At 46.5% G+C, this 24,328-nt stretch overlaps 1 protein-coding gene across 1 annotated transcript; it reads left to right on the top strand.

The window, feature by feature from the left end:
* The first annotated feature begins 11,658 nt into the window (after window positions 1-11,658).
* UQCC3 (ubiquinol-cytochrome c reductase complex assembly factor 3) lies at window positions 11,659-15,857 on the top strand. Its single transcript, XM_077483379.1, has 2 exons — window positions 11,659-11,949; window positions 15,008-15,857. Exons 1-2 carry the CDS (start codon window positions 11,830-11,832, stop codon window positions 15,140-15,142), a joined length of 255 nt encoding a protein of 84 aa, XP_077339505.1. The 5' UTR covers window positions 11,659-11,829; the 3' UTR covers window positions 15,143-15,857.
* Window positions 15,858-24,328: the final 8,471 nt, after the last annotated feature.

Consider the following 24,328-nt stretch of genomic DNA (forward strand, 5'->3'; position numbering starts at 1 on the left):
CATAATCAACTTAATCGGACAAGCATTCTTAATCGTGAAGCGATTGAGATGCCTATAGTCAATATAAGGTCTCAGTTCACCACTCTTCTTCTTCACAAAAAAGAAACCAGCAGGAGACGAGGATTTGCGGATGAAACCTTGAGAAAGTACAACATACTTCTCTATGGCCTTATCCTCCAAGAACAACAAAGGGTAAACCCGGCCACAAGGGGGTATGTCACCAGGTTGAAGGTCAATTGCGCAATCATATGTAGCGGCGGCTCCTGAAGAGCACGAACTATGCGTTTTTTTTTCAAAGTTAAAATTGCCTAAACTGCAGTTTGGTTTGGGTACAATTATTTAAATTAAACTTCAGCATCAGTCTGACTCAACTGTGAGATATTCAGCCTGGCCACAGGGGGCACTGTCTCTTCTGGCAGGCATGGAACTATGATCTGGTTAGGTGCTTAAGCTACTCTCTCTCGGAGCCCGCCCAGTGGGAGTGGCACTCTCACTGTTCTTTCAGGGAGAGGGTATTTAAGATGCGGGCACCACGTGGTTCGGGGTTCAGAATGATGTACTGACTTCATGGTCCTGGTCCTCCTGACCAACCCCCAGGAAGGCTATGGCCTGGGGTGCGGATCCATGCGATTTTGATGCCTCGGGGCTGGCTAGCCCAAGGCAAGGAAAATAAAGAAGGATTCTGAGGTGGTTGGGTGCCGTCTCCGGGTTTGGGAGAGACCCAGTGACTTCAAGCATTCCAGGGGAGGACTCTTCAGAAGAAGACCACGTTTGGGTTGGTTTCTTAGTAAGAGCCTGGAAGGGCTGAAATACCCAAGAGAATCCGGTCTTGTGGATATCACCAAGCTGGCTGAAAGATCCAGGTATCCTACGAGTGTTTTCAAGCTTAGTTTCCCTACGTGTTCTACAACAACGTCTGTGGCATAGACATTATCTTGTACGTTCTACAACAACGTCTGTGGCAGAGACTTGTTCCTGAGTAAGCACCTTTTTTGGCTGCTAGACCTTGTGAGACAGGGACTGCCCAACCTGAGGGATAATCCAGTTGCGAATGGCTATTCTCTGGATGCAGTCAAAGTAAGCAAATTCTTCAACATTTTGACTTTGACACTAAGAGTACCTGAAATCCCTTTTCAACCCTCTGATCCCAATTTAAGAGACTGTTCATTGTCTACGTTTTGCAAATAAAATCAATTCAAGTGGATCTGTTGTCGGTCTCTCAAGTTACTGGCCCATTACCACGGGACACCCCTAGACGTGCAACGAGAAAGACAGAAGGTAACGGTAAGCCCAAATCTAACCAGTAGCTCCTTCAGGGCTTAGTGCTACACATACGACCGGTGTGCAGGCAAAATACCAGCTTGACCTTTGTGAAAGACATTGCTAAAATCGTAGTACTCCTCTGGCATGAAGGAAAGAGAAGAGGTGCACAGAACCTTGGCTACCTTCTGGAAGCGTGTCTTACTGCATTGTGATGACCAGGAGAGAACCTCAGCATGGAGCCAATCAAAATAGGGGTTGTGCCTCTACAACCAAGGATAACAAGTAAACAATGGAAACTTATGTGAGGAAATAACTAGGAATTGGATTATCTCATGGGAAGAGCCCCTATGACCATGGACAACGGAACAGTCTCATGAGTCACATGGGCAGGCTGTAGAGTTCTCCTGTCAAGAGCCTCAATGGCAAGTGGAGTGTCACGCAGCTTCAGTGGAATTGAGTGTTTCGATACAAAGGCAGAGTCGATTAGAGCCTGTATCTCAACGGAAGACTCGGCCCAAGAAAGGGTAATCAAAACCAGGGGCTTATGCTTCTGGATAACTGGAGACGAAACAACGCCACCTAAGGTCTGTCCATGACTCCAAAAAGTAAACTACCTGGCCACAATAAAGGCACAATCTCTCCCTCCTCCTAAGGCCGCGTACACACGCGGGGACTGTTCGCTCAACTTTGTCCGCTGAACAGTGTTTCGGCGGACAGTCCGCTCGTGTGTGGGCTTTCAGCGGACAGTTTCAGCGGACAGTCTGCTGAACAAAGTTTTTCGGAAATTCCGAAAAACTGTCCGCTGAAACTTTGTTTCAGCGAACAGTCCCCTCGTGTGTAGGCTTGTTCGTCAAACTAAGTTCCACGCATGCTCAGAAAGGATTTACACGCCGAAGTTTGCATTGCAGTGTATAGGACGTCGTTTTCTAGTCCCGTCGTACGTGCCGTTCACGTCATCGCGCACGGTTTCAGCGGACTGTTCGTTCGTCGTGTGTGGGCAAGTCCGTCCATGCTAATTTTGAGCGGACTGTCCGCTGAAACTGTTTGACGGACAAAGTTGAGCGAACAGTCCCCGCGTGTGTACGCGGCCTAAGGGTTCTCTCATCTGCAGAGAGACGCGTGAAGCCCAAGTGCATGGATTCACCTTCACCATGGTACCAGGAGGCATGGGAGGGACTGCAAAGCTCGGAGACAAATATATAGGAGGCTTCCACAAGCGCTCCTTAAAACCAAGTATTTCTCTGAGTCTGGAGTCAATGAGGATGGCAAACGTGATCAACTTCTCCAGCTCAGTGGGTATATCTCATCCTTGATGGTATTTGAGAGACCATGAGAAAAAGCAGCCCCGAGGGCCTCATTGTTCCAAGAAACCTCTGCTGCCGGAATATGGAATTCAATGGCGTAATCGGCAACAGTTCTCGTTCTCTGTTTGGACATGAGGCAGCAGAAGTGGAGCATGTGCGAATGTCAAATACCCTTTTAAAAGAAGACACAAACTCAGGGTAACTCAAGACAACAGGTTTTTGGGTCTCCCATAGAGGATTTGCCCAGGCCAAGGCTCTCTCAAAAAGAAAAGATATCACATAAGCCCCTACTTTGCTTCTGTCTGTGGGAAACGCCTGGGGCAGGATCTCAAAGTATATCTCAACCGGGTTGAGAAACCCTCTGCATTGGACTGGATCGCCCCCAAATCGCTGGGGAAGTGGAGCAGAATCAGACATACCTCTTAAAGAGGTAATACTCAAGGTCGGTGCCTGCACAGAGACTGGAGCAGCAGCAGGGAGGGTCTGCAACACAGGTTGTACCAGAGATGGATCACCATGGTACGATGAGGGTTACCTGCAGGGAGCGGTCTGCCAGGAACTCTGTGAGCTCTTTCTGGGACAAAGCAGGGAAATAGACAGTCCTTCCCAAATTCCAAAGCAGGGAAATAGACAGTCCTTCCCAAATTCCTAGGCAAACCAGCTTTCCAGAACGGATACAGGACCCGAACCCTCAACCTGCTCTGGCAGGCCCAACAGGTTGTTCCTGCGCAGATGGTTTTCTAAATCATCAACCTTGTCCTCCAATGATTTGATTTTTGTACCACAAGATTTTATTGCAGCAAGGACAGGGTTGACTGTGTCCTCCAAATCACTAATGCGGCTCTCCGTGTCCAAGACCTGGTCCCATATCTTATGCATGTCCTGGCGCATTATAATTATATCCAGCTTGAGCTCCGACACCTTACCCATAAGATCAGTGTGATTCATCTTAAAGATCTTAAAGCGGTAGTAAACCCGCTGACATGATTTTTTTTTTTTCACACCTGCAAGGCAAAAAGCATAATGAGCTAGTATGCACCGCATACTAGCTCATTATGAAATACTTACCTTAGAACTAGCCCCCATCTCACCCGATACATGCCCAAGGAGCTGACATGTTCACTCTGCGTGTCTTCCGGATATCACAGCTCTGGTGCTGTGAGTGGCCAGAGCCGCGATAACGTCACTCCTGCGCATGCGCGCAGATTTCTTTCCGGCAGGGTCCGGCATCTGCCGGGCTTCCAGCCGAGAATCCTCTGTGCGCATACGCCGCTGCAATCAGCGGCTCATTGCAAGGGGAATATCTCCTAAACCTTATAGGTTTAGGGGATTTTTTTTTTACCTACAGGTAAGCCTTATTATAGGTTTACCTGTAGGAGGAGCGAAGGCCCCAGGAGAGGGATTGGGTTCCTCTCCAAACAGTTCCTGCGTGGATGCCAGGGATGGGTGCAGAGCGGTAGCCATCTTGGCAGGAACGTGTGGTAATCCTCATCTTGGCCGGGGACTGTTTCTTCTTAATATTTCCCATCCACTAATCTCTCAGGAGATGTGACAGGGTCTTCCCCAAGTAGCCAGGAGAAAAATCAGCCAAATTGGATAGGTAGGTATGGAGAATTATGCAGAGGGATCCCGACGCTGCTAAGAAAGACGTCCATTCACATGCTGTGTTAGGCCACGCCCTCCGCACACTGGGCATTGAGGCCTTTCACACCCATGCATTTTTTAGTGCATTTTCATATTTTCAGAAACACACTACAGTCTATTTAACATGGTTTCTTATGGCTGTAGTTCATATTTTATGGAAGTACCAGGGATTTTTTTTTCTATTTTTTGGTTCCATAGACTTTAATGGATCAAAAGGTGTTCATCTGAACTCGCACAATTTCATTCCCGCTGTCAGTGTGAACCTGGGCTTAGAGTTGTACTTACAGGTGTACAGCCACTATGTCGGACAGCCTGCCATTGATTTGTACAGACTGCTGGTCATGGCTGTTTGTGAACACCTGTGACTCTTGCCATGTATGCCTAGAATTGCCACCTCATCCCTTTAAAACTGAACATTCGGATCAACTCTAGGTGATTAAGGTGGTAAATAAAGAGGGGCTCCAGGCTCATGCAAAAAAAAACTAAAAGTCAGCAGCTACAAATACTGTAGGTGCTGACTTTTAATATTAGGACACTTACCTGTCCAGGGATCTCCAGATGTCTTTACCTGAGCTGATTTTTTGGTCGGCTATCGGGTGGCCAGTTCCCTACTGCGCATGCGTGAAGCGCACTACATTCTGTGAATGGGGAAGGAGGGAGGGGCTGAACTTTGGCTGGCAAAACTAGGTACCCCCCCTCAAAGGTGTCAAATGTGACAGCAAGGGGAGGAAACGACAATCAACGCTTCTCCTTTTGGGTAGAGCACCGCTTTAACCTCACTTGGTGCCTTCTCTGCATTAAATTTGCCTCAGAACTTGTGTAATTAATGTGTCTGGTTTTAAAGGGATGGGACGGCTGCGGCAACCCTATGTATGCCCAAACGCATCTGCATGCATGAGTCCTAACGCTGCCCACAGATGGAGTGCAGGTTGAAATATGCAAAGAAGCTGTCAGGGCTGGCTTAGCCCTTCCTCCTCTGGGCTGGCCGCTCAGCTGTCATCTAATTGCCAGCTCTCTTCTCTCTCTTCAGTTACCAGCTGTTCCCGATGATGCTCGCCTGGCCTGCCTATATATAAGTCTTCCAGCTCATTTCTCCTTTGCCTTCACGTTTGGTCATATCACTAGGAACCATCTCCTGCTGTTGTTTCAAGACTGGCTTGCTAACATCCCTACTGGCTTCCATCCTGCTGGCAGTTGCTCTCCGTGGATTCCTGACGTGTGGACTGGCTGACTACCCGATCTGGCTACTGGACTCTGGCTTGCTTGACTACGCTTTTTCCTATTTATCTTTTTATTTTTATTAATAAACAAGTGTGATTAGATTGCACTTCTGTCTCTGTCTGTTTCATGGTTCCTGAGAGTACGTGAAGGCCATGAATTCATAAGATACAGTCAATCCACTTGTTGGTAATATTTTTTCCAGATTGGATGAGCAAGATCACTGCATGGATCAGTTTGCCTTGGCGTTACAAACGCTCCTGAATCGCACGGCTCACCTGGAATCCCCCACAGTGGCTGCTCCGGTACAACCTGAGTCGCAGGCCGCCCCTGCTGCTGCGCCAGTCTCTGTGCAGGCACCCGCCTCAAGTATTACCTCTATAAGAGGTATGTCTGGTTCTGCTCCCCTTCCCCAGCGATTTGGAGGCGATCCAGTTCAATGCAGAGGGTTTCTCAATCAGGTTGAGATACACTTCGAAATGCTGCCCCAGGTGTTTCCCACGGACAGAAGCAAAGTAGGTTTCGTGATATCTTTGCTTTCTGAGAGAGCCTTGGCCTGGGCTAACCCTCTATGGGAGACGCAAAAACCTGTTGTCTTGAGTTACCCTCAGTTTGCTTGAGTTACCCTCCTTTAAAAGGGTTTTTGACGTTCCCGCACGCTCTGCTTCTGCTGCCAAGTGCCTCATGTCCATCAAACAGATTACGAGAACTGTTGTCGACTACGCCATTGAATTCCGTACTCTGGCAGCAGAGGTTGCTTGGAACAATGAGGCCCTTGTGGCTGCTTTTTCTCATGGTCTCTCGGATTCCATCAAGGATGAGATAGCAGCCCGAGATATACCCACTGAGCTGGAGAGCTTGATCTTGTTTGCCATTCTCATTGACTCCAGACTCAGAGAAAGACTTTCTCTTAAGGAGCGCTTGCAGAAGCCTCCTGATCGTTTGTCTCCGAGCTTTGTGGTCCCACCCATGCCTCCCTCACCTCCCATGCCTCCTGGTACCGAGTTGGTCAGTGAAGTTGAACCCATGCACCTGGGCTTCACGCGTCTCTCTGCGGATGAGAGAGCCTTTAGGAGGAGGGAGAGATTGTGCCATTATTGTGGCCAGGCAGGTCACTTTTTGAAGTCTTGTCCTAACCGTCCAGGGAACGCCCGAACCTTGGGGTCAAGTCATGGACAGACCTTAGGTGGCGTTGTTTCGTCCCCAGTTATCCAGAAGGATAAGCCCTGGTTTTGGTCACTCTTTCTTGGGCTGAGTCGTCCATCGAGATACAGGCTCTAATCGACTCTGGGGCTGCAGGCCTGTTCATTGATGCTGCATTTGTTTCGCAGCACTCGATTCCACTGCAGCTGCGTGACTCTCCACTTGCCATTGAGGCTCTTGACGGGAGACCTTTACAGCCTGCCCATGTGACTCATGAGACGGTTCTGTTGTCCATGGCCATAGAGGCTCTTCACCATGAGATAATCCAATTCCAAGTTATTTCCTCACCCAGATTTCCGCTGGTTATTGGTTATCCTTGGTTACAGAGGCACAACCCCTCTTTTGATTGGCTCCGTGCTGAGGTTCTCTCCTGGTCACCACAATGCAGTGAAACATGCTTTCTGAAGGTATCCAAGGTCCTGTGCACCGCTTCACTCCCCTCCCTGCCGGAGGAGTACAGTGATTTTGGCGATGTCTTTGATAAAGGTCAAGCCGGTAGTTTGCCTCCACACCGCCCTTATGATTGCACAATTGACCTTCAACCTGGTGCCATACCTCCTCGTGGCTGGGTTTACCCTTTGTCGTTCTTGGAGGATAAGGCCATGAAGGAGTATGTTGCTGACGCACTTTCTCGAGGTTTCATACGCAAATCCTCGTCTCCTGCTGGTGCTGGTTTCTTCCTTGTGAAAAAGAGGAGCGGTGAACTGAGACCTTGTATAGATTATAGGGGTCTCAATCGTGTCACGATTAAGAATGCCTACCCGATTCCATTGATTACTGAGTTATTTGACCGCCTCAAGGGAGCAACAGTTTTCACGAAGCTTGACCTGAGAGGGGCATACAATCTTGTGCGCATTAAGGAGGGCGACGAGTGGAAAACTGCGTTTAATACCAGAACAGGCCATTATGAGTACCTGGTAATGCCTTTTGGCCTTTGTAACGCCCCGGCAGTTTTCCAGGAATTTATTAACGATGTCCTCTGAGATTTGTTGCAGTTGTGTGTGGTGGTCTATCTCGATGATATACTCATATTTTCCAAGTCCCTTGAGAGCCACCACACAGATGTCTGTCATGTACTTCAGAAACTAAGAGAGAACAATCTCTATTGTAAACTGGAGAAGTGCGAGTTCCATTGTGAACAGGTTACATTCCTGGGCTATGTCATTTCCACTGCTGGTTTTTCAATGGACCCAGAGAAACTTTTGGCGGTCCTACAGTGGCCTCGACCTGTGGGTTTACGTCCTCTGCAGCGTTTCCTTGGCTTTGCCAATTACTATCGGAAGTATATTCGTAACTTCTCGTCTCTGGTCAAGCCTCTGACTGATATGACCAGAAAGAACGGCAACCCACAGAGTTGATCTCCGTAGTCCATTAAGGCCTTTGAGACTCTCAAGGCTGCCTTTGTTTCTGCTGCTGTGTTGGCACATCCTGATCCTACATTGCCTTTTATCCTAGAAGTTGATGCTTCTGAGACTGGAGTTGGCGCCCTTTTCCAAGAAATTGTCACCTGCTGAGTGCAATTATGAGATTGGTGACAGAGAGCTGTTGCCGATCATTTTGGCCCTGAAAGAATGGAGACATCTCCTTGAAGGTACCACTGTGCCCGTTCTTATTCTTACTGACCATTAGAATCTTACATTCTTGTCTGAGGCTAAGCGACTCTCTCCCAGAAGGGCGCGATGGGCTCTTTTCTTGTCAAGCTTTAATTACATTGTCTCATTCTTACCCAGTACTAAGAATGTAAGGGTGGATGCCTTGTCACAACAATTTTCCTCCACTTCCAAGTCGGAGTCTGTTCCGGTTCCTATGATTCCTCCTGATGGTATCTTAGCTACAGTTCGCACCAGTCTTACTTCTCCTTTGGGTGACAAGATTCTTGTTGCTCAGGTCCATGCTCCTCCTGATAAACCTTGTGACCGCTGCTTTGTCTCAGAGAGTCTCCGTACTGCTGTACTCCAGACTTATCATTCTCCCAAGGTAGCTGGCTATCCTGGGAAGAATCAACTCATTTGGGCCATCTCCCAACAATTCTGGTGGCCTAGTCTATGGGCTGATGTTACTGCTTTCGTAGCTGCCCGTCCCGTGTGTGCTCAGAGTAAGACTCCACGACACCTTCCAGTGGGCCTCCTACAACCCATACCCAATGGAGAGAGGCCCTGGACTCACCTGTCTATGGATTTCATTATGGAATTGCCCAACTCCCAAGGCAACACTGTTATCCTTATGGTGGTGGACCGGTTCTCAAAGATGTGTCATTGTATTCCACTTAAGAAGTTGCCCACCTCTAAGGAACTGGCTTCCATTTTTGCTCGGGAGATCTTTCGCTTACATGGGCTACCCAAGGTGATTGTCTCGGATAGGGGCAGTCAGTTGGTCTCCCGGTTCTGGCAAGCCTTTTGTGCACAGTTGGGAATCCAGCTTGCGTTCTCTTCTGCGTATCACCCGCAATCTAATGGGGCCGCAGAACGAGCCAATCAGTCCTTGGAGCAATTCCTACGTTGCTATATTTCTGACCATCATAACAACTGGTCTGACCTATTACCTTGGGCAGAGTTTGCTCACAACAGTGCCTTGAATTCTGCCTCCTGTTTGTCTCCATTTATGGCGAATTATGGTTTCCAACCTTCCATGTTGCCCGACACGTTTGTTCCGCAGAGTATTCCTGCATTAGAGGAGCATCTCCGTGGTCTTCGTTCCTCTTGGGTACAAGTTCAGGAGGCTTTGCGTCATGCTAATGATAGGTACAGACTCCATGTTGACCGCAGACGCCTGCCAGCGCCTTCCTACCATGTTGGGGACAGGGTCTGGCTGTCATCTCGCAAACTCCGGCTTCGTGTTCCCTCACTGAAGTTGTCACCTCAGTTTATTGGGCCTTTACGTATCCTTCGCAGGATTAACCCAGTAGCTTACGTGTTGGAACTTCCTCCTAGTATGCGCATCTCTAATGAGTTTCATGTCTCCTTATTGAAACCGTTGGTCTGTAACCGATTTACCACCTCGGTGCCACGTCCTCACCCTATTCAGGTTGAGAACCATGAGGAGTATGAGGTACAATCCATTATTGACTCCCGTAGGTTCCGTGGGCGCATACAGTACCTGGTGCATTGGAAGGGGTACGGTCCGGAGGAATGCTCCTGGGTTTCATCCTCTGACGTACATGCCCCTGTCCTCCTCCGTGAGTTCCATAGACGGTTTCCCCTCAAGCCCGGTGGCCCTCCAAGGGAGAGGGGTCATTGAGGGGAGGGTACTGTCAGGGCTGGCTTAGCCCTTCCTCCTCTGGGCTGGCCGCTCAGCTGTCGGCTTATTGCCAGCTCTCTTCTCTCTCTTCAGTTACCAGTTGTTCCCGATGATGCTCGTCTGGCCTGCCTATATATAAGTCTTCCAGCTCATTTCTCCTTTGCCTTCACGTTTGGTCACATCACTAGGAACCATCTCCTGCTGTTGTTTCAAGACTGGTGTGCTAACATCCCTCCTGGCTTCCATCCTGCTGGCAGTTGCTCTCCGTGGATCCATTACGTCTGGACTGGCTGATTACCCGATCTGGCTTATGAACTTTGGACTAGCTGACTACCCGATCTGGCTACTGGACTCTGGCTTGCTTGACTACGCTTTTTCCTATTTATCTTTTTATTTTTATTAATAAACAGGTGTGATTAGATCGTACCTCTGTCTCTGTCTGTTTCATGGTTCCTGACAGAAGCTATCTTATGAAATAGGAGTGCCACCTTAAACAAAAAATATTAAAAGTCAGCAGCTGCAAATACTGCAGCTGCTGACTTTTAATAAATGGACACTTACCTGTCCCAGGGTCCAGCGATGTCGGCAGCAGATGAAGAGCAATCGCTCGTCTCTCGGATGCCCCCGCCGCCATCCTCTGTCAGGGAATCGGGAAGTGAAGCGTTGCGGCTTCACTGCCCAGTTCCCTACTGCGCATGCGCATCTTTACTGGTCCCCGTTGTGTCCTGGGAACTGTGTGTTTCCCAGAACACAACGGTGGGGGGAGGGGTAGGGGGCATCTGCGGCTAGCTATTCCCTGAAGTGGGTGCAGATACCTGGATTATACAGGTATCTGCACCCCCCTCCACCCTGAAAGGTGCCAATTATGGCACCCGGGGGGGATCTGATGAGCAGAAGTTCCACTTTAGGCCTCTTTCACACCGACGTGCCGTTCAGGCCCGCCTGTCAGTTTTTCAGGCGGACCTGAACGGGTGCTCCATAGAGCTCTATGGAGCGTCGGATGTCAGCGGTGACATGTCCGCTGACATCCGACCCGCTCCGATCCGAAAAAGTGTGACGGAGGAAAAAGCTATTTTTCCATCCGTCTGCGGATCGGATCGGATGACGACGGGCACTGCGGTCCGTCGTCATCCGATCTCCCATAGGGGAGAGCGGCGCTGTGACAGGTCCGTCCCTGCGCAGTGTGCAGAGACAGACCTGTCATCTCCCTGCTCAGCGGGGATCGGCGGAGTGATCCCCGCTGAGCAAACGGACATCCACGGGGCGGATCAGAACTGATCCGCCCCGTGTGAAAGGACCCTTAGGGTGGAAATCCGGTTTAAAAAAAAAATCATTCAATTACCTGGAGTAAATAGCTAAAAGAAATATACAATAGCTCATTATATATTAATCCCTAAACATAAACCATCAGGTTAACCCACAAAATGGCCGCCGTCAACTCAAACAGGTATTTCATCAGATTAGGCGACCCGTCAGATTTTGTAACGGCAGTGACGTTTTGTTGCGGCCATCTTGCTACACCCTGCACTCAGTCAGGCAGAAGTAATTAAGCGGCCATCTTGTTGCCCCCACCGGAGTCTTGCACACCACAGTTATTTTTAACAGTAAACTGCCTTATATAGTGAAATACGGTGTTTTGCAATCCGCCTGGCTGTTTTGAGGCGATATACACGAACAGTATTGACCTGTTTTAAATGCAGTTCTCGGTCTCCAATTCGAGCGCCATTTTGTAAGCTACTTCCCTACACAGCAGCGAGTCTCGGTCTACTTTAAAATGGAGGACGCTGTTGAATGCCGAGCTAGGAAGTGAGGACATGCTGGTCTTAGAACTAAAAAGCCTAACTTAACCTTCTTGTACAATGTCGACCTAGTTTCGTAACAGTCGTCGTGCATGTAGCTGTATACGTTGCTTATGTAACGGCGCTGTGTGAGTAGAGTAAGAGCGGACTGCCTGATCGCCATGTCTACAGTGCGCCGGATAGCGATGGCCTCCTTGTTAATCACGGGATGGACGGGACTGGGGTGTGTGCTCTGGGCATTTATAGCACCAGGAGAGGAGGAAATACTGGAGATGCGGAGGGTAAGGCTGGTGCAGTGATCTTTATAAAGGAGAGGACTGCTTGGTTTTACCAGGTCCCTAGAGAGGATCATTACCGTTCTAGACAGTCCCCATAGTCCTGGATGACAGAACAGTCACGCCTGTATACAGGGCTGACTTGTACCATCACCTCCCACCCTGAGGAGAAAACAGTGCTTGAATCAGTGCTGTGTATTTTTTTCTGCCCTAGGCAAGACTCAAATCAGTCAACAGCCCCTTCCCACCCCAACCGCGGTATACCGTTCATGTCTCAGCGTCTGATGAGGAAGCTGCAGCCGTGCACAGTGACCTTCCTCATCAGACCCCCCGACACACGATTCATCCGTATTCCACATATGTGGTCAGTGGCGCAGAGGATAAGGTGGCACTGATTGGCGATGGGCACTGTTGGGGGTGCAACAACATATTTGGCGACCCATTGCAGTTTGCTACGGAAGTTATGTCCTGTCGCCGCCATCTTGCTACACCCCACACTTGTCCACAGTAAGGATACACTAAGAAGGGGGGGGGGGTGGACATGTTGTTACACCCACTGTAGTTTTCCATTTTACATGTATTTATAACAGTAAAGTCAATTTATATAGTGAAATACAGGACTTGGAACTCCATCTGACTACTTAGATGTTAAATTTTGAAAGCAGCGGCAACCCTGCTCATCTCACAGGTTTGCTAATCTGACAGAATTTCTCTGCTTTTAAAATTCAACATCTAAACAGTCAGACGGAGGTCTAAGTCCTGTATTTCACTATAGGAACTCACTTTATTGTTATAAATATGTCTAAAATGCAAAGCTCTGGTGGGTGTAACAACATGTCCGCTTTTCCCCTTAGTGTATCCTTACTGTGGACGAGTGTGGGGTGTAGCAAGATGGTGACGATGAAACGTCACTTCCGTAGCAAACTGCGATGGGTCGCCGAAAATGTCGTTACAGGGGCCGTACTGAAAATCAGAACACTGATGATAAATGCCCTGATTATAAGACCCCTTTCACACTTTAAAAAAAAAAAAAAAAAAAGCCTGAAAAGCTCACGAAAAACTATTTCAATTAAAATCATTGAATGCTTTCACACTGGGACATTGGGCTGGCAGGGTGTTAAAAAAAAAAAACGCCCCTCTCCATTGAAATGAATGAAAAGCGCTCCGTGTTTTACTGGCAGTTTAGAAGTGCCTCGTGTGAAAGGGGCCTAAGTGTAGATATGCCCTTTCTCACTGGCCAGTTATCAGCACTCTCCTCATGCAGTGACAGTGCGAGGAAAGGAATGCCGATAACTGGCAAGTGTGTTTACATCATGATCAGCTGTGATTGGACACAGCTGATTATGTGTTAAAGAGCCGCTGTAATCCACGTTGTCCTACACAGAAAGTGGCGGGGGTACATCCCAGCGTCAATAGACGCTCTCCCGGAACTGGATGACCATGCTGTAGCCATCATTCAGCTATAGGGCAGTTGTTTGGGGGGGCTCTGACCTCCCTGAAAGATGCCGCCCATGGCAAACACCTTGTTTGCCTTGAGGTACATACCCCCCTGACTTGGATGAGGCCCTATGGGATCCAAGTTGATCCCTCCCTTCCTGCAACTAACCTAGGGTTTCTTTTTGAATAATCAAAGTGATTAAAGCTGGCCGTAGATTATTGTTCTTTGTTTTCCCTTATTTTTTTTTCATTCCCCCCCCCCCCCCCCCCCCATCCACACATTTGAGGACATGGGTACTTTGACCTGTCTATGGCTATGCAGCCCCATATACATTACTGTGAAAAAGACTTGGGCAGGTGTGAAAAAATGCTGTGAATTAAGAATGCTTTCAGAAATAGTATTCCGTTGCTGCATCTGTCCCCCGCAGGCTCTATCGCTGACAACCGAGTAATCAAACACCGCTGATCGCTCAGTGCTTCCTGAGCAGAGACCTGATTACTGTCAGTCACTGCTCTCTGCTCTGCCCCCCACCTCCCTGGACGGTGGAGGGGTCAGATTAGGGGCTCGGTAGGGAGGAGCTGTTTGACCCTGTAAAGCCTGCACCACCACACTTTAATGGGTCACATTTGGCAGTGGTACTGCCCACCAACATGACGTGTGGAATAATTTTGGCCCTGAAGCAGACCACTGCATGTGTACAGCACCGCCTGGCTGTCTTTGCAGAGCTTAGTGGGGTGGTTGGGAGGTCAGTAAAATGCAACTTAACTGCCTATTTTTAACCCCACCCTTTAAAACAACTAAAATACTTTTACTTTTCAATATTTTAAAGTAACATATTTTATTACTAGTTTTAAAGTGTAACTCCAGTCAAAACTAATTGGACAGATTGAGGAAAGATGAGACTACCTCTTGTCAGGTTTTATGACTGTCTGACGCCTTAATGGGTTGATTTCCAACTAGAATTATGTGATAATAATAATAATAATAATAATAATAATAATGTTGGGCGGCACAGTGGTGTAGTGGTTAGCACTCTCACCTAGCAGTAAGAAGGGTCACTGGTTCAAATCCCAACCACAACACTACCTGCCTGGAGTTTGCATGTTCTCCCTGTGCCTGCGTGGGTTTCCTCCGGGTACTCCGGTTTCCTCCCACACTCCAAAGACATGCAGGTAGGTTAATTGGCTTCTGTCCAAAATTGGCCCTAGTATATGAATGGGGACCTTGGATTGTGGGCACCTTGAGGGTAGGGACCAATGTGAGTGTGCAATGTACAGGGATAGGGTCTATTGTAGACACTCACTCAGGTTGAACTGGATGGACTTGTGTCTTTATTCAACCTTACTAAGTATGAAACTATGAATTAAAGGCTGGTTACATGGAAGGCAATAGAAAACAGTTTTTTTAGCTTTCCTGTAATGTAAAAATAGTTTATTTCTACTGTCCATTTCATAAGTTTCCACTCACTTCCTGTTCTGATGACAACTTTGTCACAAAGACAAGAAGTCAAACAAAACAAGACAAGGAAGAGCAATAATAGGCAGGAGTTTTAACCTTTTCCATTGCATTCCAACCTTTTGGTTAGAAACTGTTTAATGTTTTTTTTTTTTTTTTTTCCAATTCTAGCAAGAAACCAAATTGCATCCTGCTAAAATGGCTGAGATACGCCAACAAAATGAACTGATCATGAAAGCTCTTAAGGCTGCTGCTGAAACGAATGAGAATGTGGCTGCTCGGAAATCTCCGTGGAGTTCAAGATGATAAACTGCATCCAGAAATGAAGATCCAGAGTACAGATGAGCAACGGTCTAAAAACCTCTTTCCGTTCCAAGACTGCAATGGACTAACTTTTAATGCTGCCTCCCAGCTTTGCTTTAAGTGGGCTTAATGCCTACAAGAAAACTCCTTCTGCTTCTGACTGTTTCTGGATCATGTGCCCACTCTAATTGGCTCTTACAAGGGTTAGATGATTGGAAGTCTAGCCCTCTGACTCGCGATCACAATCCTTGCCTAAGAGCTGCCAGTAACAGCTCGGTCAGTGTTCTGCGAGCATGCAGTGGTCAATATAGTGGGGAAGGGAAGCAGTAGGAATACATCCAAGATAGTTTAATCATAAGATTTTTGGTTATAGCATCTATAACAACTATAGTGGTTTTTGCTGTGCGCCGTTTAACCCTCCCCCCGATGTGGAATAACACAATTTCTGCCTGAATTCACACCTGAACTGAACCCAAAATGCACAGGATCCCTGTTAATACCACACTGCGGCCACCCCATACGTGTGAACTAGCTCGCATTCACGTCATGGAAATTCGATACGGTTTTAAAACGCATCCAATTCGCATATATGTGAACCCAGAGTTCAAATGAGAAGGAAAAATATTTTCTTGATTTGGGAATTAGAGATTTAGAGCCCTCTGTTATGGCAAAATTTAAATGGGAAGATATTCATTCATTAAAAACCTCTTATAAAATATCTGTTTGACATTATTATATCTTTTTTTTTTTTTTTTTTTATTATAATTTTTTTTTTTTGCATGTTTTTCTGATATTCCAGATGTGAATGGATGCTTTTGGCCTACTCGCACAGTTTTCTCACATCCATCTAGGTAGGTCATTTGGGCCACTATAATGCGTCAGATTCTCTTTTAACCACTTGGGATCCGCGCTATTGCAAAATGACGGCAATAGCGCGGACCCACATTTTCGGGACTACGTCTATTGACGTAGTCCCGGTTACGAGCGGCCTGCGCGCCCCCTGAGGGGCGCGCGCGGCGCGCTCTGTGATCGGCGAGTCCGTGAGACTCGCCTGATCACCGATCCGTGTAAGGGGTCGATCCCGACCCCTTATCACGTGATCAGCTGTCAGCCAATGACAGCTGATCATGTGATAAAACGGAGCCGGTAATCGGCTAGTATTCCTCCTCGCGCTGACAGCGCGAGGAGAAAAAAAAAAAGCCGATCGCCGGCGGCCGTGTTCGGGACATCAGTCCCGATCACGGCCAGCAATATAAAAGGACACCTGCCCCCTGCCAGTGCCCACCTGCCACCCGCAGTGCCATCCTGAATAAAGTAAGTGCCCCCCTGTCAGTGCCACCCAGCAGTGCCCATAGTGCCCACAGTGCCACCCAGCAGTGCCCACAGTGCCACCCACAGTGCCACCCAGCAGTGCCACCCACAGTGCCACCCAAAATCTGCCTCAGGTGCTGCACCCCAGTGCCACCCATCAGTGCCCAGCAGTGCCGCCCATCAGTGCCCATCAGTGCCCAGCAGTGCCACCTATCAGAGCCACCTATCAGTGCCACCTATCAGTGCCCATCAGTCCCATCTATCTGTGGTACCTATCAGTGCCCATCCGTGCCACCCATCCGTGCCACTTATCCGTGCCACCCATCCGTGCCATCTTATCTGTGCCCATCTTTGCCCATCAGTGCCGCCTTATCTGTGCCCATCGGTGCCGCCTTATCTGTGCCTATTAGTGCCGCCTTAACTATGCCTATCAGTGCCCACCAGTGCAGCCCATCAGTGCCCACCAATGCAGCCCATCAGTGCCCACCAATGCAGCCCATCAGTGCCCACCAATGCAGCCTATCAGTGCCGCCTAATCAGCGCACTTCAATGAAGGAGAAAAATGACCCGTTTGCAAAATTTTATAACAAACTATTAAAACATGATTTTTTTTTTTTTTTTTTTGCATCTTTTTTTGTTTGTTTAGCAAAAAATAAAACTCCGAGCTGTAACTAAATACCACCAAAAGAAAGCTCTATTTGTGGGAAAAAAATGATAAAAATGTCATTTGGGTACAGTGTTGTATGACCGCGCAATTGTCACTCAAAGTGCATCAGCGCTGAAAGCTGAAAATTGGTCTGGGACTGAGGGGGGTTTAAGTGCCCAGTAAGCAAGTGGTTAATGACTGCATCAAGTGAGTAGATCAAGGAGTATAGACAGACAAAAAATCTCTTCATCAGATAGATAAGGCTGCAGATTTACTAGTCAATCTTGAACACTTGTTCACAAGCGAGTATATAATGAATAATGCAATTGTGAACTAGTAGGTAATGGTAATCTGCAGTATAGTATATGAGCACATATTTTATTATCTTAAACACCTTAAGGTGATTGTCAAGTCTGTTTTCTAAAAACAGAAAAAAAAAAAAAAACATGTTAAGCCACATACACACTATCAGATTTTCTGCTGTTTTTTGTCTTCAGATTTACCAAAACCATATAATATGAGGTCAAACCTTAGGAGTTTCAATGTGTATGCAATCAGGCAGGCCCTTGCACTAAATGGTTTGGTAAATCTGAAGGCAAAAATCAGCAGAAAATCTGATGGTGTGTATGGGGCTTTATACTTGCCTCCTCTGTGCAGCTGGTTTTGCACAGAGCAGCCTGGATCCTTCTCTTCTCGGGTCCCTCTTTGCTGCTCCTGGCCTCTCCCTCCTATTGAGTGCCCCAGCAGTCAGCAGCTTTCTATGGGGGCACTGGACCCGAGTCACAGCTCTGTGTGTGCATTCAGGCACAGAGCCCCAACCCGGCACCACTCCCTTGATTGGCTGACTTTGACAGCTACGGGAGCCAGTGGCGCTTCTGCTACGTCTCAGCCAATCAGGCGTGTCCCAGACAGCTTAGATGTTCCTGGCGATTAACCGCAGGGGTGATCAAATACCACCAAAAGAAAGCTCTATTTGTGGGAAAAAAGGACGTCAATTTTGTTTGGGAGCCACGTCGCACGACCGCGCAGCTGTCAGTTAAAGCGACGCAGTGCCGAATTGCAAAAAGTGGTCTGGTCTTAAGCCAGCAAAATAGTCCAGTCTGAAAGTGGTTAAGTAGGGCGGCACAGTGGTGTAATGGTTAGCACTCTCGCCTAGCAGTAAAAAGGGTCGCTGGTTTCAATCGCAACCACGACACTACCTGCCTGGAGTTTGCATGTTCTCCCTGTGTCCGCGTGGGTTTCCTCCGGGTACTCCAGTTTCCTCTCACACTCCAAAGACATGCTGGTAGGTTAATTGGCTTCTGTCCAAAATTGCCGTAGCATATGAATGGGGACCTTGGATTGTGGGCAGCTTGAGGGTAGGGACTGATGTGAGTGTGCAATGTACATATACACTTACACCCAGCTCAAGCTGAATAAAAGCCTCTCAAAAACTTCAGGTGCTTCAGCTTTGTGATAGACTTCTATGGAGACTTTGAAGCACCACTAAAGCTACATGGGGTATAATTTTTTTTTAAGCAAAGTATACGCAAGGTGTAAACGAGACTGTAATGCCATGTTTTGAATTAAGTGTAAACACCCTATATAACTACTTTCATAGGCACAAATTGACAAAATAATAATTTCCCAGACCAAAATAGTACATCATGCTGATTCCCTATGCATGAAAACAAACTGTCTGTGCGTGGGCTTCAATGACCTTACTGTAGTGGTAAAAGTTATGTGTGACTTCACTGGGGTGGAGCATGGCATCGTAGCTGTGCCCAAACCCATTCCGGACTGTCAGTTTGGTAAATGAGAAGGAGGGAGCTTGTGCAATCTTTGAATTTGCTTACAAAAATAAACACACTGCAGTTTATATATTCCATGGTGACTGGCACAATTAAACAAAGCAGTTTAACCTTGGTGTTCACATTTGCTTGTTTCTATTTGCCCTAATCCTTTACACTGACAAAAGAATTGTATTTATAAAGTTACTTGTATACCAGGTGCATCCATAATTGGTTGCATAGAAAATGAACCTTCATTCTCCATAAAGAACATCCATTTGCTTGGAGGCTCCCAGTCCTAGTCTTGGTAAACCAGACTTGTCCAACTAGTTTAAATCAAACCTGTGCCAAGAACATGCACTTAAATTTTTTTTACAAAATGTGTGACTTTGAAGTCGGTTGCAGTGTGAACCTTGGCTAAGGGAGGGTTATAACCCCTGTCAGTTTTTTTTCCTCTCTTTGCCATCTATGTCCCATTGGGGATATTTATCCTCACTTCCTGTTCCAAAGCTAAAATTAGGAAGTGAGAGGAAATCCCTGCAAATAAAGGAAATTTCTTTGGGGGCCCCTCCAGGTCACCAGAACTAGTGTCCTCTGTGTTACTTTTCTGGGGACAACCCAAAATTTGGGATTTTCTTTTACTTACACTTTTAACCACTTGCCGACCGTGCTATAGCCGAATGACGGCTATAGCACAGCCAGCTAGTTCTGGAATGCTGTCATATGACGCTGTCCCATGATGGCGCCCGCCACGCTCTGTGATCAGTGTCTGGAGGATACTGCTGATCACAGATTGAGGAAAAGAGCCAATCAGCGGCTCGTACCATGTGATTAGCTGTATATAATCACAGCTGATCACGTGTAAACAGAAGCCGGTTATCGGCAATCCTTTCCTCGCGCTGACCGCATGAGAGGAGAAGAGAGCCGATAACCAGCATCTCTAAAAGGGACATTTACACTGATAGTCAGGGCATGGATTATCAGTGTCCTGATTATCAGTGCAGTCCCAACAGTGCTCACCAGTGCACCTTATCAGTGGCCATCAGTGCAGCCTCATCAGCACAAATCAGTGAAGGAGAAAAATTACCTGTTTTTATGACAAACTATGAATTTTTGTTTATTTTTTTCCAAATTTTTGCTTTTTATTCATTTATTTAGCAAAAAAATAAAAACCCAGTGGTGAGTAAATGCTACCAAAATAAAGCTCTATTTGTGTGAAAAAAATGTCATATGGGTACAGTGTTGCATGACCGGGCAATTGTCATTCAAAGTGCAACAGCACTGAAAGCTGAAAATTGGCCTGAGCAGGAAGGGGGTGAAAGTGCCCAGTAGTTATTGGTAAACAGGACAAATAGAGAGGGGGAATCCCCCTAATGGGGAGTGCAGACGCAATAAAAACCTAATGGGTGTTCTAACCCCACTCCACTCTGTCCAAAAAGAAAAAAAGTTTTGTCTTTAGTTATACTTTCATTTTCAAAAGTTGACAATAGAGGTACAGGTACAGCTATTTACGTTAGCCAAATTTTGGCAGCATGATATCTCTCTAGAGTGGGGACATCACACTCAATTTTATCTTGTGCCACATCAGCATTTTGGTTGCCCTCAAAGGGCTAGTGGTATCTGTAAGACTAGATGTTCAGAGCACCCCACCCCTCTTACATCACATGTCAAATGCAAATGTGCACATAGGGCCCACACTTGTGAAGTATCGACATCAATCATTCTAGGGCCATAATTCATATTCAACTGTAAGCTGCTAACCTGTGATTGCTTTTAAAATGTCACCTATGAATAATTTTAGGTACAGTCATTTTTGAGACAAAGAAGATGTAAGAGGAGATCATTCCAAAATTAGAGAAATCTCCTTAAAGGGCTCGCTCAGATGAGTGGCTGTAAAAACAGGTGGATGAACCATGGTTTTACCACCCCATCCCGGCCACCTACCCAAATTCTAACAAGTCAGCCTGAAAGGGTCGTACGCATGCCACGGCAGCAGCATTTTTAACTTGGGCTGCAGAGTTTGATAGGCAGCACTGCTTGTGAAACTTGCAGTTTTGGTGTGGTCTCACAATGTACAATTGCAGTTCAGATCGCTTTTCAGAGGGCGGTAAACTGGACCAAGTGTCCCCATTAGAAGATTTCCCCTCTCTGTTCTGGTGAAAACTCAGAATTTGGGATTTTCACTCACTTTCAGTCCCAACTGCAAAGGTTCCCATAACAAATAGAGTGGCAATATAGATCTGACAGGGGTTCTAATCTGCCCCCACTTTATTCAAATTAAAAAATGTTTGGGCTTTATATATACTTTAAACTAAGTGCAATATTTGCCTACTAAAATTATCTGTCAGCTCCAGTGCCTTACAGAAGAACCACTGCATCTCTAGGATGCCTGCAGATGTATTCCCTGTATGTCACCTAAGATTAATTGCTCGGTGCAGTAAGTGCAGGACAGCACATGGGATGCTTAAGGCTCCATGCACACTGAAGCTGATAAACTGCAGTTTATTGGAGTTTGGGCGTTTTTTGTAAAAGCCCATAAACTCCACTCTATGTTAGTCTATGTGTCCATGCACACATGGACGTTTTTCAGCTTTAATGAGCAGTGGAGTTTATGGGCTTTTTTCTGAACGCCAGAAATTTGCGTTCAAAGTGCCGTTTTTCAGCGGCAAAAAACGACAAACGCTCATTAACGCTCATTAACGCTCGTTCATTAGTGTTCGGCATTCTATTTTTCAATGCATTGTGGGATTTTTGCAGTGTTCTCTGTGTATTTTTATAAAAAACGCCCATTAACGCTAACGCTGTAAAACGCTCATTAACGCTCATTAACGCTAGTATAAAACGCTGTTAAAAGCAGGTTTTTCAACCAGCGTTTTCTGCCAGCAATCTGGCGTCCAGAAATAGCTTTTTTGAGCTTCAGTGTGCATGGAGCCTAAAATTGTACTGCAGGCTCCATGCAGGTGTCTGGAAATAGCAGTGATCCAATCACATGAGAGGGGAATGAGAGTTCTGTACACAGAGGACTGCTAGTTGACTGTACTAAATTAAAATTTTTAAAACTAATTCTTTTTCCATTTTAGATTCCTAGCATGCTTCTTGATTGATTAACCACTTTCAGACCGGACCATTTTGCTGGTAAATGACCAGAGGTCTTTTTACACTTTGGCACTGCGCTGCTTTAACTGGTAATTGCGCGGTCATGCAATGTTGTACCCAAACAAAATTTGCGTCCTTTTCTTCCTACAAATAGAGCTTTCTTTTGATGGTATTTGATTGCCTCTGCGATTTTTATTTTTTGCCATATAAACGTAAAAAGACCGCAAATTTTGAAAAAAAATGATATTTTCTACTTTTTGTTATTAGAAAAATCCAATAAACTCAATTTTAGTCATACATTTAGGCCAAAATGTATTCAGCCACATGTCTTTGGTAAAAAAAAAGTCAATAATTGTATATTTATTGGTTTGCGCAAAAGTTGTCACATCTACAAACTAAGGTACGTTTTCTGGAATTTACGCAGCCTTTAGTTTACGACTGCCTATCTCATTTCTTGAGGTGCTAAAATGGCAGGGCAGTACAAAACCCCCCCAAATGACCCCATTTTGGAAAGTAGACCCCCTAAGGAAATTGATAAGAGGCATGTTGAGCCCATTGAATATTTTATTTTTTTGCCTCAAGCGATTGAATAATGACAAAAAAAAAATATTTTTTTTTTTTTACACAAAGTTGTCACTAAATGATATATTGCTCACACATGCTATGGGCGTATGTGAAATGACACCCCAAAATAAATTCTGCTGCTTCTCCTGAGTATGGGGATACCACATATGTGGGGCTTTTTGGGAGCCTAGCCGCGTACGGGGCCCCGAAAACCAAGCACCGCCTTCAGGCTTTCTAAGGGCGTAAATTTTTGAGTTCACTTCTCACTACCTATTACAGTTTTGAAGGCCATAAAATGCCAAGATGGCACAAAACCCCCACAAATGACCCCATTTTAGAAAGTAGACACCCCAAGCTATTTGCTGAGAGGCATGTTGAGTTCATGGAATATTTTATATTTTGCCACAAGTTGCGGGAAAATTACAAACTTTTTTTTTTTTTTTTTTTTTTTAACAAAGTTGTCACTAAATGATATATTGCTCATGCATGCCATGGGCATATGTGAAATGACACCCCAAAATAAATTTTGCTGCTTCTCCTGAGTACGGGGATACCACATATGTGGGACTTTTTGGGAGCCTAGCCGCGTACGGGGCCCCGAAAACCAAGCACCGCCTTCAGGCTTTCTAAGGGCGTAAATTTTTGAGTTCACTTCTCACTACCTATTACAGTTTTGAAGGCCATAAAATGCCAAGATGGCACAAAACCCCCACAAATGACCCCATTTTAGAAAGTAGACACCCCAAGCTATTTGCTGAGAGGCATGTTGAGTCCATGGAATATTTTATATTTTGCCACAAGTTGCGGGAAAATTACAAACTTTTTTTTTTTTTTTTTTCACAAAGTTGTCACTAAATGATATATTGCTCACGCATGCCATTGGCATATGTGAAATGACACCCCAAAATAAATTCTGCTGCTTCTCCTGAGTACGGGGATACCACATATGTGGGACTTTTTGGGAGCCTAGCCGCGTACGGGGCCCCGAAAACCAAGCACCGCCTTCAGGCTTTCTAAGGGCGTAAATTTTTGAGTTCACTTCTCACTACCTATTACAGTTTTGAAGGCCATAAAATGCCAAGATGGCACAAAACCCCCACAAATGACCCCATTTTAGAAAGTAGACACCCCAAGCTATTTGCTGAGAGGCATGTTGAGTCCATGGAATATTTTATATTTTGCCACAAGTTGCGGGAAAATTACAAACGGGGCCCCGAAAACCAAGCACCGCCTTCAGGCTTTCTAAGGGCGTTACAGTTTTGAAGGCCATAAAATGCCAAGATGGCACAAACCCCCCCCAAATGACCCCATTTTGGAAAGTAGACACCCCTAAATTTAGGGGTACACTAGTGAGACTAGGTAATAAATGGCGGGTGCCCTGAAACTATAAAAAAATAACTAACCAACCAGCGTCACCTGTAACAGTTATATGGTGATCACTGGTGAAAGGGTTAACTAGGGGGCAATTAGGGGGCTTTATGCGGTAGTATATGGGGGTCCCTGGCGCTATAAAAAGCTGCAGCGAACCTAAATACCTACCTGCCTAACTAGCGTCACCTGTGACACTAATACAGCGATCAGAAAAACGATCGCTTATTAGGCTGGGTTCACACTGGAGCGATGCGGGAACGCCACGAATGCGCGGCGGGTTCCCGCATCGCATGCCTCCCGGCGGCAGTTCACACTGCCCTATGCGAACTGCTGGGAGTGTCAGTGAAATGTTACTGACACCCCCAGATCAGTTCGCATATCGCAGTGCGATCTGCAAACTCGGATCGCATGGTGTGAACACCCATGCGATCC

Source organism: Lithobates pipiens, unplaced genomic scaffold (assembly GCF_037356315.1).
Source record: "Lithobates pipiens isolate NorthernLeopardFrog02 unplaced genomic scaffold, aLitPip1_a1.2 Scaffold_16, whole genome shotgun sequence".
Lineage (NCBI taxonomy): Eukaryota > Metazoa > Chordata > Amphibia > Anura > Ranidae > Lithobates > Lithobates pipiens.

Excerpts from the sequence above, each read along its gene's own strand:
- UQCC3 (XM_077483379.1), top strand. The coding sequence starts at position 11,830 with ATGTCTACAGTGCGCCGGATAGCGATGGCCTCCTTGTTAATCACGGGA. Across the intron at positions 11,950-15,007 it reads AAATACTGGAGATGCGGAGG|CAAGAAACCAAATTGCATCC; the intron begins GTAAGGCTGGTG and ends TTCCAATTCTAG.